Here is a 15,562-nt window from a genome sequence, read left to right on the forward strand (position 1 = left end):
TCCCTTTACTTCCTGTCCTATAGCAAAAACAGGACAGGACCAGGTTGTGTTTATTCAGGGCCAGGAGGCCCCAGATAATTTGAAAAACACTCCTGGTAATGGATAAAGCCTGGTTTACCACCCTCTGCTTTGCCTTGCATCACAACCAGTCAGCTGCATGTTTGGGATGGCCTGCTCTCTTCATTGGGTATTTCTTTGATGGTAGGGCCACTAACCACTTTGTTCAGGACTCCACAATTTCCACCTGCTTTGACAAGACCTTTCTTCCTCGCTTGGGAGAGGCAAACCCATAGATGTTCGGTGTAAATTCTTTTTTGGAGGCCTTATCCTCTCCTTCCAGATGTCTTGTACATCTACCAGGCCGTCACCAGTCTACTGGATGGTCTATAAGCAACTTTGCTCATAATACTGGTCCCTTTCTAATTCAGAATTTCTAAATAGGGACCCAGGTTCTTTTGAAGATTTGCGTTTCTGCCCTTACAACTGCTCTCAGCAGTTTATAAAATTCTCCTCTTTAAGGTCCATCTAGACTGTCCAGAATTCACATGTAAATGGACCTCTGATCTTGATGCTCAGCTGTCTGATGAGGACTGGGAGAAATTGTTTGCTTTTACCGATTGTCTGTTGCTGGCTAGTAAGGCCCAAGAGACTCATTTTAAACTGCTTTCTCAGTGGTACCGATGCCCCACTATACTTCTTAGGATTAACCACTCTGTCTCTGACCGGTGTTGGCGTTGCCTTATGGGAATGGGCTCTGCTGTATATCTGGTGGCAGTGACCCCCCCCACACATGCATTTTGGGACTTGGCTCTTAATATATACACTGCTGTTACTGATTCAACCATACCTAACACGTCACAGATTGTCCTACACTCAATCCTACCTGGCTCTTACAAATGTATTAAAAGGGGTATTTCTCCTGCACAGCACCTTTCCCCTCCCTCGACCTTTCCCCTCCCTTCCTTCTATCTCTCTCTCTCTCCTCTTGTTCTCTATGCCTTGTCTGTTCCTACTCGGTATTATTTAAGAAAAAGAAAATGGGCAGCAGAGTTCCACTACATTGACTCCACATGAGGTTGTCTCCCTACACGGCTCAGTCCACTGAGGGGGCCCGGGGTTTACAAAAGTCTTGTTATTTATTTTTCAATGTTGTCATGTTGATCTGTGACATATTGGCTATTTGAACATCCTTGCCCCCCCAAAAAGTTTTGCCCTTAATTATACTTTAAAGTGGACTTGGGATCTGCATGGAGTGGCAGAGGGTTAGCATGCATTTCTGCCCATTTTTTATTACTGCCTCTCACTTCCTGTCTTGTTGTGACTGGTATCAAAAAGAACATAAAAAGTGCACACGCACACAGAGCATGAAGAATATGTACCTGCACTCTTTGACAAAGCAATGCCAGGGTGCATCACAAAGCAGAAATCATATCCAGCAGAGCAAGCAGTGAGCACTTATCACACTATGCAAAACTGACATGAAATGTTTGACATCCATGTGGGTGTGGGTTCCTGAATATAGACAGTGTTAGTTTGGGGGTCTGCACCCACAAAGATGTCAACTTGGGAGCAGCTGCTGTATCACAGTTGATATGAATGAGACTGTCTGCATGGAACACCTGTGCATCCCTTGCAGGCAAAACAAGGTCCTCACTCGGGTGTATGCTTAAGTACACCTGTATGAATGAGTAAAATGGCACCTGAACAGGCGTAGAACTGATTACAGTCAGGTGGGTGTTGCTCACAAAAGGGTATGAGGCTAGAAAGCCAGTGCTCTCTCCCCAGGAGACAATTTACTGCAGTAGTGTGCATAAAAAGACACGCCAGGAGTGTGTTCCCAGGCCTGCCTGGCCTTATAGACTGGAACCCTGCCTAGCCTGATTCCTGAGGAAGGCTAAATTGTCTTGTATCTGTGTAATCCAGAAAACCCTTGAGAAGGCAAATGGTGTATAAAGAAACCTTTGATGATGAATACAGGGAGACGGGAGGCCTCAAATGTACTTTCCAGAGTAGACCATGTGTCCATTTGAACTTTAATATCTCAGTATATTTTATATCAGTGGATTGGAATGATTTTATATCACTCCTGGACAGGAACGGGTGGGGGGGGGGGGGGGGGGTGGCTGTAGTCCCTCAAACCAGAACCAGGATACAGACAAGAAAAGCAAAAATGTTTTAATGAGGAGGGGGTTAAAAGCTCTATCAAAACGTTTGTTAATCATTTGTGCCCTAGAGAAGAGAATTTTCAAAATTTCCTGTTAGCAGATAATCAATACTGAACTCACTGGCTTCCCAGATCCAATTCTGTCCTCTGACTGCCCCTCAGGCTCTGGAACAAGCAGCTCTGCTGGCAGGTCATGATATCCCCTCAGAAGGGACTGTGGTTTCTCTGTATGTGGTTGAAGCAGAACAGGAGATCTCCTGGAGATGGGATTCTACAGAAAGAAACAAACACACATTCATATATCTCTGTATAAACCACTTTGCCAATACAACATGAGCACTTCATGGCTGGAACTGAAATCTGAATGGTTGATATGGAAAGCTTCTGCTGCTACTATCTTAACAGCGAAGATCACTATCTCACATGCATACATACTAGGGCCAATTTAGACCATAGTCACACAACTGACTGGCATACCTATGGACTGTGAGAAGAAACCTACACAAGCACCAGGAGAACACATAAATGCACGCAGATAGTGCTTTGACCAGGATTCAAAAAAGAGCAACCCAGTGCTGCAAGGCAGAAGTGCTAACCACTAAGCCACTGTTCATAACAGCTTTAACTGAAAAGCAATCCTGCTGCTCAATTTAATGTCAGGCTCTGGCGCTGCCCTCTTCTCTGTGCCCATTCTGTCCTCACATACAATGCAGGGCTATTGGTCTTGTGTTGTATGTGGTGATCTCAGTGCAAGAATTCTGGCCAGTGCACCATAGAGAAGAGGCTTCAGAAAACTGGTAGTACAGCGTGGTGGAAGCCTGCTGGAACACGGACCAAAGTAATTATTACAAATTATTCCACTACCCCTAAACTTAACAAAACACGTAACCCTTGCAGTGTGAGGAGGGCGTACTGCAAGGCTTTTTGTTACAAAAATTTCACAGGGGGTGCCCTTACTATTAATCATAATAAAAAAAAAGTAAATGGAATGGATTGGACATCAAATAGAACACTGTAAAGGAGAAGGAGGAAGTGTCAGAAAGTATATGCTATATCTGGTTCTAATAGTGTATTGTCATGTGTCTGGCTTTCATCCCAGGCTCTCTGCCTTCATATAAGGCCTGTTTGTGCCAGTTAAAGTGGTTCTAATTGCTTTTTTTTTCTCTTTATTTTTAATAAATATATCGCACTTACATGCTCTGTGCAATGGTTTTGCACAGAGCAGCCTCGACCCTCCTCTTCTTGGATCCCCCACTGTTTCTTCTGGCCCCTCCCCCTTGCCAAGTCCCCTCAGAACCTTTAGAACCACATTAACACAATTTGTATCCTTGATGTAAAGGTGCTGAAATATTTTACTGCAGATGAAAAGCCAATGCTGGTTTTGCAACATACAATTACAAGAATAAAAATTTATGATCCTGCTCTCCAGCATACACAAGGCATCATAAAAAGGAAATTTTGGATTAGGTATTGCATCCTGGCTGGTGCTCAAATGGTGAAACCACTCTGCCCTTTGGAATGGTGTACAGTAAAAGGCAATAAAGGGAAGCTCTGAACTCACATCTCTAGTAGGGGAAACCTTCCAAAGGCCCCCTGGCAGGGTTAACTCTTCACTCTCCACAGTTTTCAGAGCTGCCAGACGGCCACGCACCTGTCTCATAGTTTCCTTCAGCTGTCCGCAAAACACAAAACAAGAAAGACACTAAGAAAATCATGATAAGTGCCATTATTTCCTGCAGCTGACCCAACATCTGATTTGCTGCAGCTTCTAATACATGTTGTGAGAATCTTAAAGTGTGCAGTGAAATCAGAGTAAGCTATTTCAGTCCAGGAGAGGAGCCTTTACCCCTGTGCAAGACTGAAGGGAAGGCTGGATTTCAGCTTTAAAAGATGTTCAATAACAGAAAGGTATTATCACTGCTTTGACGTGTCTGCAAACACACAACACACTGGTGCGAGATGTCACGTAATATATTTGACACAATGCAAGCTGTAGGGATTCCTTCTTGATAATGAACTTTCCACACATGTGCAAGTTACTAGTGAGGCTGAGTAGGGATACACAGTAGCTGGGAGAGGCTACTTGAGCTCTCACATGTAATGACTGCCAGGAGAGGCCGCAGAAGGACTACCGGAAAATAGTTCCCATAGATTACTTGGGGGTGGAGCTTGGGCTCTTGGTGGCTTAAAAAAAAAAAAAAAAAAAAAAAAAAAAAAGGGGGGGGGGGGGGGGGTAGGACCTACTGACCCCATACAGTGGATATAAAACGTCTGCATTCCCCTGTTACAATGTCATGTTTCTGTGATGTAAAAAAATTAGACAAAGGTAAATCATTTAAGAATTTAAATGTGACCTATAAACTGTACAACTCAATTGAAAAACAAACTGAAATCTTTTATTGGGGGGGAGAGAAACAAAAAACTAAAATAATGTGGTTGCATAAGTGTGCACACCCTCTTATAACTGAGGATGTAGCTGTGTTCAGAATTAAGCAATCACATTCACAATCATGTTAAATAGCAGTCAGTACACACCTGCCTTCACTTAAAGTGCCTCTGATTAACCCTAAATAAAGTTCAGCTGTTCTAGGAAGTCTTTCCTGACATTTTCTTAGTCGTATCCTACAGCAAAAGCCATGGTCCGCAGAGAGCTTCCAAAGCATCAGAGGGATCTCATTGTTAAAAGGGATCAGTCAGGAGAAGGGTACAAAATAATTTCCAAGGCATTAGATATACCATGGAACACAGTGAAGACAGTCATCAAGTGGAGAAAATATGGTGCAACAGTGACATTACCAAGACCTGGATGTCCCTCCAAATTTGATGAAAAGACGAGAAGAAAACTGGTCCGAGTGGCTGCCAAGAGGCCTACAGCAACATTAAAGGAGCTGCAGGAATATCTGGCAAGTACTGGCTGTGTGGTCCATGTGACAACAATCTCCCGTATTCTTCATATGTCTGGGCTATGCGGAAGAGTGGCAAGACGGAAGCCTTTTCTTACAAACAAAAACATCCAAGCCCGGCTACATTTTGCAAAAACACATCTGAAGTCTCCCAAATGCATGTGGGAAAATGTGTTCTGGTCTGATGAAACCAAGGTTGAACTTTTTGGCCATAATTCCAAAAGATATGTTTGGCGCAAAAACAACACTGCACATCACCAAAAGAACACCGCACCCACAGTGAAGCATGGTGGTGGCAGCATCATGCTTTGGGGCTGTTTTTCTTCAGCTGGAACTGGGGCTTTAGTCAAGGTGGAGGGAGTTATGAACAGTTCCAAATACCAGTCAATATTGGCACAAAACCTTCAGGTTTCTGCTAGAAAGCTGAACATGAAGAGGAACTTCATCTTTCAGCATCATAACAACCCAAAACATACATCCAAATCAACAAAGGAATGGCTTCACCAGAAGAAGATTCAAGTTTTGGAATGCCCAACCAGAGCCCAGACCTGAATCCTATCGAAAATCTGTGGGGTGATCTGAAGAGGACTGTGCACAGGAGATGCCCTCGCAATCTGACAGATTTGGAGTGTTTTTGCAAGGAAGAGTGGGCAAATATTACCAAGTCAAGATGTGACATGCTGATAGACTCATATCCGAAAATAGTGCTCAAATTACCTCTGTGTGAGGTGCCGATCATGTGATCACCGATTAGCCAATCAGTGATCACATGAATAGTAGTAAGCAAGATCTCACTTCTGACATCATTGCTTACTATGTGTGAAATCTGTGAATGATCACAGAGATCACATGGTACAAGGCTATTCACAACAGCCTTGTACCATGTGACAAGCTATGACCAATAACAGCTCTCACAGTATTTCTCAGTGGCTGCAAGAATGCAGCCAGAGAGAAAGAAATGATTGCTTTTACAGCCTTTATGGCTTCATCACCCCCCAGAAGTAGTAGAGTGTCACTATGGTGACACTGTACTGCAAGAGTGACAGTATGTTAAAAAAAACAAATAATCTAAAAAAATTAAATAAAAATGTAAGAAAAAAAATTTTAAAATGATAAATTTTTGGTTATAAACTAATTTGGGTTATTTTTTTTTTACTAAAAAAAATAACTGAATACATTTTGGCCAAGATTTATGAAGAAAGGTTATTTGCAAAATTGTATAAGAAAAACACATTTTTTTCAAAATTTTTGGACTTTTTCATTTATATAGCAAAAAAAATAAAATAAAATACAAGTGGTGAATAATTACCACCAAAATAAATTTTTATCTGTCTCAAAAAAATTATAACAAATTCATATAGGTACAGTGTTGCATGACTGCACAATTGTCATTCAAAATTGACAGTTCTGACAGCTGAAAATTGACCTGGACAGGAAGGGGGTAAAAGTGTCCAGACTTGAAGTGGTTAAGGGTGTGCACACTTATGCAACCATTTTTTTTTTAGTTTTTCTTATTTTTACATCCCTCCACCTAAAAGATTTCAGTTTGTTGTTCAATTGAGTTGTACAGTTTAAAGGTTACATTAAAAGGTGGAAAACGTTCTGAAATGGTTTATTTTTGTCTCATTTTTTCACATCACAGAAACCTGACATTTTAACAGGGGTGTGTAGACTTTTTATATCCCCTGTAAGTCATAGCCAAGTCCTACTGAGCACCCCTTAATGTACAGTATTTTGTTTACAAACCACACTGACGTCACTTTTTTATCCAGGTCATACTGCACACACATGAAAATCTGTAAATGGTGTTTTCAAATAAATCCCATATATTAATTAGAGGATTTACATGTATTCTGCTCACAATGGAAACTTAACACATTTTCGTGACAGTTGTCCATGCTAAGCCCTTATACACAGACAGACTTCAGTATATACAGTAAGTGTACAGCAAGTTTTTACTAAGTGTGTAAAGCCTTCAAGGCAAACTTTGTTTCCAGTTGTGAACTCATTTTTCTGTAGCATGATATAGTACTCACAGTTCTGGAATGCGCTTTAAATAAACGGTTTCCATTTTCATCTCCATCCTCGTCATTGTCTTCTATCTTCTTTGCTGAGACACAACGGATGCGAGGACTGCCGATGGCAACTTGTGTGTTACGGTAAGTACAGGTGTTTCTCTTTGGAGTGAAGTGCATGGCAGCGTCTGAAGACTGCTTGACAATAAGACCCTCCCGTGCCAACTGATCAAGGGAATCAGACACAGGAGATGAGTCTAAAACATGAGCACACAGCATCAAAGAGTTCACAGTCCATTAGACTAGGCTTATATAGGCACAGAATGCCACTGCCATCTGCACTTATCATTCCTATTAGCTCATTGCTGAACTTCTGCTCACCCAGAAAAACAAACAAATAAACCAAAATAAAAAAAACAAAAACAAAATTGCTAAGAAAAAACACAAAGCCACCCACAACTCTGCCCCCAGCTACAACACAGACCTTGTCTCAAAACATCACCCAAACCGTACTCTCTGATCCTCTCAAAACCTCCAGCTTTCTAGTTCCCTTGTCTCCTCCTCCCATGCTGGCCTCCAGGACTTCTTCAGAGCCTCTCCTATCCTCTGGAATTCTCTACACCATTCTGTCCAGCTATGTCCTACTCGGTCTGTCTTTAAGTGACTCCTGAAAATTCATCTCTTCAAGGAAGCCTCTGTCTAAAAGCTGGACTTTTACTTTTATCATCAACACATCCCCCACACAGCCATCACCTTCTCTTTCATTTGCCCCTCCCTTTTAGATTGTAAGCTCTCACAAGCAAGGCCCTTCTAACTCTCTTGTCTTGATTTGTAATGTAAGTGCAATGCTTCCCCTTACATTGTAAAGTGCAGTGTGAATTGTTGGCACTGTGTAAATCCTGGAGAATAACAACAGTGCAGTCAGCCCTGGCCCAAATGCCGCATGCAGTATTCAGTGGCCAAATGAGAATAAATCCTTTACAACTGTTTCAAGGAGACTGACAGGCCTCAACTGTCCCGTGACTCCAGCAATCTTTCTGTGAATAGATCTGTTCATCAATAGGCAGTCTAGGACAGGATATTTACATTGGGGTAGATATAGCTAAGGGATGACATACAGAGCACAATTTGAGCATAGAATGTGACAAACTGGATTGTGCAGGTATTCCTTAGTGGGAAATAAGAAGAGATTGACTACATAAAGTGCTTGCTATTAACTGGATGGAAAACCTCTGTGCAAATGAGTGTCACTGAAAAGAGAAGGAAGTGGTTATCGCAAATAAAACCTCAGTGGAGTCACAAGGTCGGTCCTAAAACAGGGAGAATTCTCATCAACATCCCTTGTTCATGGTGAGAAATCTGCCCATCTGTGAGCACCGTAACAAATATATTGGTGGACCATGACTGTGCCCACCAAGAGGCAGGATGGAGCCCTGGATATTTCCTTTTAATAATAATCAAGCTGAGTGTCAGTTATTTTTCTGAGATTCCATCACCTGCAGTTTCATATGCAATGTGGTTGATTAACTAAAACTGGAGAGTGCAAAATCTGACGCATGGTAGCCAATCAGCTTCTAACTTCAACTTGTTCAATTAAGCTTTGACACAAAACCTGCCGATTTATAACCTGAAGCTTTGGCTGCTATGCAGATTTTGAACTCTCCACTTTAGCAAATCAACCCCAATATATTGTAAACCTGGCAACAGAGGAACACTGAAAGACTCCTTGAATCCTCTCTAAGGTCTCAAGCCACAGTTTACCAATTTTTGACCTACAAACCAAACCTACAGTGGCTGAACTGAGCATGGAGACATGCCGTGTATAGGAACCACATACTGACACTTTGACAGAGAGGCACTAAGGTTCAAACTGACCATGCCTGCACGGATCTACTTCCATGCTTGGCATGGTCAGGTTGAAACAGCAAACAACGTGTCTTGGTAGGATCACTAGTTATTTTTAATAAAAAAAGCAATAATACTTGTACAGTTACACACATCAGGAAGGAAACACAGACACAAAATAATGGGTCCAATAAACTATAGTTTTTCCAACATTTTTTGGCTCATTTGAAGTGTCAAATAAACAACACAGTGTGCCTATGTTAAAGAGGATTTGCAGCATGTGCACCAGAAAATGAAAAATCACAAATGGCAACTTGTCGTAGGAATGTTGCAGTTATTGTGCCTTATGAAAACCGATGTACCAGAATGTAGCTTAGATTATAGCCGCAGATCTCTCTGACCAGGCGCAGATTTGTAGATTGGACTGACTCCCTCTGTATATACCTGGCAGCTAGCAGGTTCACTATAATGAGTTGCTGGACAGACACTCATCAGAGGAAGCAGCCAGCTCTATGTTTTTCTGCACTTCTCTTCCCCCTGTCTATGACTTCCTGATCTCAGGGGATAGAGGAGAAGAAGTGGTAAAGTGAGCTGCTATATCTTGTTGTGTCATTCCCTCCTCAATGACAGTGTGCCAGGCATGCACTGTGCACCATTCTTAATTAGGGGTACTGTGCGCAAACTACGTAGTTTATCTGACCCAAAAAAATAGGTGTAACATAAACTATGAATGCATACTGCTTAAAATGTTTGGTTTGTGGTTTCCAGAATCTGTTTTATTTTACTGCAATAACAATTGTTAATTCAAATACTTTTTGGAAGGGAGATACCCTTTCTCATGGATTGCTAACTACTTTACCTACTGACCACATCAGATGTAAGTGCTGGCTCTGTTTTTTTACCTGTACATTGATATTACTCTAATATTATCATTAAACATACTACACTATTGGAGTTCTTTTCTCTCTGGGCTCATTTATCTGGCACCGAGAGTCCTAAACCTGAAGGATCCTTTCCCTGGTTTCCACCTGCGTGTATGATCCCCCTGATGGCTATAAAAAGCACTGCTGCACACGGTTAAACCTGAGACGTGGAACCCTACTTTGGATAGATGACAGCTGGTGAAGGACCTCCACCTGATGATCACATCCGCATGCTGAGTTCCCACCCCCAGAGTACCGAGGAGTAGGTCTTATTTACTCCAACGCACATTTAATTGTGCCATCTGGTTAGTGTTTAGTACACTCATTGTTTCCAGCCACAGCAGTCACGAAAGTTATTCGCTGTTTTTGTGTCACCGCAGTCACAATAATCTGCACGAACTATATTCTATCAGCTCATGACATATGGGATACTATCCAACCGGTATATAATATGCTCGTTGCTTCCAGCCATGGAGGCTATGAATATTACTGTTCGTTTATAGTTATTTAACTCCGCATGAACTATATCCAATAAGCTCTGTTGCTATTTATTCAATACCATAGTCACAACGGTCACGAAAGCTTTATTGTTGCTCACTGTGTCACAACAGTCACATTGATCCGCATGTGTCATTAAGTTCCAATACTGTGAGATACTATCTGTACACTGTAACTAATATTGAGCGCCGCATTTGTACGTTTATCTTTGGCATTATCTGGAGGATCTGAGGTTGTTTCCTCTCCCATGCTGGCTGCTCCCACCTGTATTTAGCGAGTTGTCACCCAGCGCTCATATACCTTTTACTATTTACAATACTTTTTGGAAGCATCTGATGGATTTATTTAGATCTTCTTGCAGAACGAGTTACCAAGACACTCCTGAACTGATGAAGGTGAACATGCACTTACAGCATCGTACGATTTCTGTAGCTGATGTCGTTTCCGCTGTTTGGCGTGCTGATTAACCCTTCGCTTTACCTCCCCCTGGAAACGAACCAGTCTCTGCTCTTTTTCCAGCTGATACTGAATTATTTGTTCTTCAACTTCCTCTGCAGAGATCTTAAAGACATAAAAAACAACAATAAAGTAAATCTAAAACCCATTTTTTCGCCCATTTTAGATTGAATAGGGAATGGGGAAACCTCCTGTCATGTTTTTTTTTTTTTTTAAATGGAAATACCACATTGCAATCATGTGCTTTAATGTTTGGCTCACGTTTCGGCACAGCCTCATTCACTTGAATAGGTGAAGCTCGATGGCAGTACTTCTTAAAAAACGCAAAGTGGGGATAATTCTTGCTGTGACACAGAGCAGTGCATCATGTGTATACGCTGTGATGTAGCGCTCTCTGCAGCTTGAGAAGAGGACGGCAAAAACAAGGTTCAGTTGCCTATTTTTACCACCTCTCCACAGTCAAGTGTAAATTAGACCTTACTCTATTCAAAATTAAAAAATAGTTTTATCTTCAGTTCTTCTATAAAAAAAAATGCACTCTGTCAAAGAAGAATAAAACAAGCTACCTGTCCCACTGGCTGTGCCTCCAGTGTTTATACTACGGCAGAAGTACACAAGCTGAAGAATTACCAGGATTGACACTTCTCGTCTAGGCCTGTGTCCCCCCCTGCGGGGGAAACACAGACATTCAATACATCTCCAACTGTCAAATCCAGATGTTTCTTCTGCTGCGGTATCTCTGCAAGAGTGTGAAGATGGGAGCCCAGTGGGGCACTGAAGTATTATTACTCTTTTTTTGCGAAGGGGACATTATTTTCCCCAATGACAGAGTCACTTTAAAGAATATTCTGTAGTGCACCAGGAAGGGCTTCTATTACAGGGTACCTTCTACATTTTTTTTCTCCTTCGCTGAGCAAGTCAACACCAGGCAGAGGGCCTAGGGAAGATATCTGGAGTGCTCCCCATGTGGACGTCATCATCATCAGAGAGTGCTCCCTGTGTGGACGTCATCATCAGAGTGCGCTCCCCGAGTGGACGTCATCATCATCAGAGTGTGGATGTCGGCGTCGTCACGGAGTGCTTCCCCGTGTTAATGGCGTCATCCAGGAGCGGTTTCTCGTGTTCACGCCGTCATCCATGCACGTTTTCCCATGTCTCCCTGAGCGCTCCCCGAGTGGACGCCGCCGTTTCGGATCGCTCCCCATGTTCATGCCGTCGTCCAGGAGTGCTCCACGTGTCCACATCATCATGGAGCCCTCCCCTGTATATAGATCATCAATGGAGCCCTCCCCTGTATATATATCATCAATGGAGCCCTCCCCTGTATATATATATCATCAATGGAGCCCTCCCCTGTATATATATCATCAATGGAGCCCTCCCCCGTATATATATCATCATGGAGCCCTCCTCTGTATATATATCATCATGGAGCCCTCCCCTGTATATATATCATCAATGGAGCCCTCCCCTGTATATATATCATCATGGAGCCCTCCTCTGTATATATATCATCATGGAGCCCTCCCCTGTATATATATCATCAATGGAGCCCTCCCCTGTATATATATCATCAATGGAGCCCTCCCCTGTATATATATCATCAATGGAGCCCTCCCCTGTATATATATCATCAATGGAGCCCTCCCCTGTATATATATCATCAATGGAGCCCTCCCCCGTATATATATCATCAATGGAGCCCTCCCCCGTATATATATCATCAATGGAGCCCTCCCCCGTATATATATCATCAATGGAGCCCTCCCCCGTATATATATCATCAATGGAGCCCTCCCCCGTATATATATCATCAATGGAGCCCTCCCCCGTATATATATCATCAATGGAGCCCTCCCCCGTATATATATCATCAATGGAGCCCTCCCCCGTATATATATCATCAATGGAGCCCTCCCCCGTATATATATCATCAATGGAGCCCTCCCCTGTATATATATCATCAATGGAGCCCTCCCCTGTATATATATCATCATGGAGCCCTCCCCTGTATATATATCATCATGGAGCCCTCCCCTGTATATATCATCAATGGAGCCCTCCCCTGTATATATATCATCAATGGAGCCCTCCCCTGTATATATATCATCATGGAGCCCTCCCCTGTATATATCATCAATGGAGCCCTCCCCTGTATATATATCATCAATGGAGCCCTCCCCTGTATATATATATCATCAATGGAGCCCTCCCCTGTATATATATCTCATCAATGGAGCCCTCCCCTGTATATATATCATCATGGAGCCCTCCCCTGTATATATCATCAATGGAGGACTCTGACATCTCAGTCACACAATATTCTTCTTCTTGCAGTACGGTGGTGTCTCCGGTATAATCCACTCTCCCCTTCCCCAGCACTTACCAGAGCTCTGGTGGGCCTCCCTCTCTCAGCCGCCTCTATCCAGGCTCCCACAGCGGCCACAGACCCCGGGTTCCGCTCGGCCAGCACGGCCTGGTTCACCACCAGCCGGCTGTGTCTTCCTCGCTCCGGACTCTTCCTCAGAGCAGAGGCTGCGGGCGGCGCCATCTCCCATCCACAGGACACACACACTTTCAAACGGCCGCGTCTAGGGGTTCCCACAGCAACAGCACCCGACTTCCGGCAAGAAGAGAGAAGCCCGGATTGGCTGGCGGGTATTGGTCCATTCACAGAGTTCTGCTTATACTGCTGGTGTCCAGGAGGATAAGAGGAAGACGATGATTGGCTGCGGCCATTCCTCTATACCTGCTGATGCTAGGCCGTGGGAGGGGCTACAGCGGGAGGAGATGCTCAGAATAGTTACTAGGAGTAATACACAGCCAGTGGCAGTTATAAGGAGGAATATCACAGCCAGTGGCAGTTATAAGGAGGAATATCACAGCCAGTGGCAGTTATAAGGAAGAATATCACAGCCAGTGGCAGTTATAAGGAGGAATATCACAGCCAGTGGCAGTTATAAGGAGGAATATCACAGACAGTGCCAGTTATAAGGAGGAATATCACAGCCAGTGGCAGTTATAAGGAGGAATATCACAGACAGTGCCAGTTATAAGGACACATACCACAGCCCGTGGCAGTTATAAGGAGGAATACCACAGAGTGGCAGTTATAAGGACAAATACCACAGACGGTGCCAGTTATAAGGACACATACCACAGACAGTGCCAGTTATAAGGAGGAATACCACAGAGTGGCAGTTATAAGGACAAATACCACAGACAGTGCCAGTTATAAGGACATATATCACAGACAGTGCCAGTTATAAGGACATATATCACAGACAGTGCCATGCAGTTACCAGGAATTATACCAGAGACGATGCCATTTACCAGGGATAATACCAGGGACAGTGCCAGTTACCAGGGATAATACCAGGGACAGTGCCAGTTACCAGGGATAATACCAGGGACAGTGCCAGTTACCATGGACAGTACTGGTTACCAGGGACAGCGCCAGTTACAAGGGATAATACCAGAAACAGTGTAATTTCCTAGGGATAATTCCAGGGATGTGCCAATTACCAGGGACAGTGCCAGTTACCAGGAATAATACCAGAGGCAGAACCAGTTACCAGGGATAATACCAAAAATAGTGCCAGTTACCAGGAATAATACTGGAGACAATGCCAATTACCTGGGATAATACAAGGGACATTGGCAGTTACCAGGGACAGTACCAGTTACCAGAGTCAGTTCCAGTTACCAGGGATAATACCAGGGACAGTGCCAGTTACCAGGGATAATACCAGGGACAGTGCCAGTTACCAGGGATAATTCCAGGGACAGTGCCAGTTACCAGGGACAGTGCCAGTTACCAGGGATAATACCAGGGACAGTGTCAGTTACCAGGGACAGTGCCAGTTACCAGGGATAATTCCAGGGACAGTGCCAGTTACCAGGGATAATACCAGGGACAGTGCCAGTTACCAGGGACAGTGCCAGTTACCAGATATACACCTCCATTTATAATGTCATTTTTACACCCGACCATGACACTCCCACCACCATGCTTGACTGTAGGCAAGACACCTTTGTCTTTGTACTCCTCACTTGGTTGCCTCCACACACGCTTGACACCATCTGAACCAAATCAGTTTATCTTGGTGTCATCAGACCATAGGACATGGTTCCAGTAATCCATGTCCTTAGTCTGCTTGTCTTCAGCAAACTGCGGGCTTTCTTGTGCATCATCTTTAGAAGAGGCTTCCTTCTGGGATAACAGCCATGCAGACCAATTGATGCAGTGTGTGGCGTATGGTCTGAGCACTGACAGGCTGACCCCCCCACCCCTTCAACCTCTGCAGCAATGCTGGTAGCATTCATACATCTACTTCCCAAAGACAACCTCTGGATATGATGTTGAGCACGTGCACTCAACTTCTTTGGTTGACCATGGTGAGGCCTATTCTGAGTGGATAAAACATGCATAAAAGTGGCCACCCGCCCAAGTCTATAACTGGCTTATGAAGCAAGGACACAAACAGGCATCACATAGTGAATAAGGAGGAGAGAACAATGTTCTTGGACAACTTGCCAGCCAGCTTGCTAACAACCGAATTAACCTGTCTAACAGTATGCGTTTATAACAGGGGTTTATTTAGCACACATTTGCAAATACATACGTAAGCCACAGAGCCACGACACGGCACCCTGATAATCTGTGGTCCTAACTCTACAATTTGTGAGTCCCCATAGTAGAGGCACATGCATTTAATGGATAGATCAAGGGCAGGTGGACCTGAGGGAGCCACCCCT

The 15,562-nt window shown here is 43.5% G+C and overlaps 1 protein-coding gene across 1 annotated transcript in view; it reads right to left on the reverse strand.

Moving 5' to 3' along the window:
- The window catches only part of CCDC15 (coiled-coil domain containing 15), a 29,899-nt gene extending 16,452 nt beyond the window's left edge, over positions 1 to 13,447 (reverse strand). The window contains exons 1-5 of the mRNA XM_089652125.1: positions 13,191 to 13,447; positions 10,760 to 10,909; positions 7,104 to 7,307; positions 3,726 to 3,836; positions 2,286 to 2,435 (exon numbers count right to left, since the gene is read on the reverse strand). Of these exons, the coding sequence (XP_089508251.1) occupies positions 2,286 to 2,435; positions 3,726 to 3,836; positions 7,104 to 7,307; positions 10,760 to 10,909; positions 13,191 to 13,355 (780 nt within the window). The 5' untranslated portion in view covers positions 13,356 to 13,447. The remainder of the gene's footprint in view (positions 1 to 2,285; positions 2,436 to 3,725; positions 3,837 to 7,103; positions 7,308 to 10,759; positions 10,910 to 13,190) is intronic.
- Between the last annotated feature and the right edge of the window lie 2,115 nt (positions 13,448 to 15,562).

Source organism: Staurois parvus, unplaced genomic scaffold, assembly GCF_062004578.1.
Source record: "Staurois parvus isolate SC_StPar_1 unplaced genomic scaffold, SC_StPar_1.0 ptg000671l, whole genome shotgun sequence".
NCBI lineage: Eukaryota > Metazoa > Chordata > Amphibia > Anura > Ranidae > Staurois > Staurois parvus.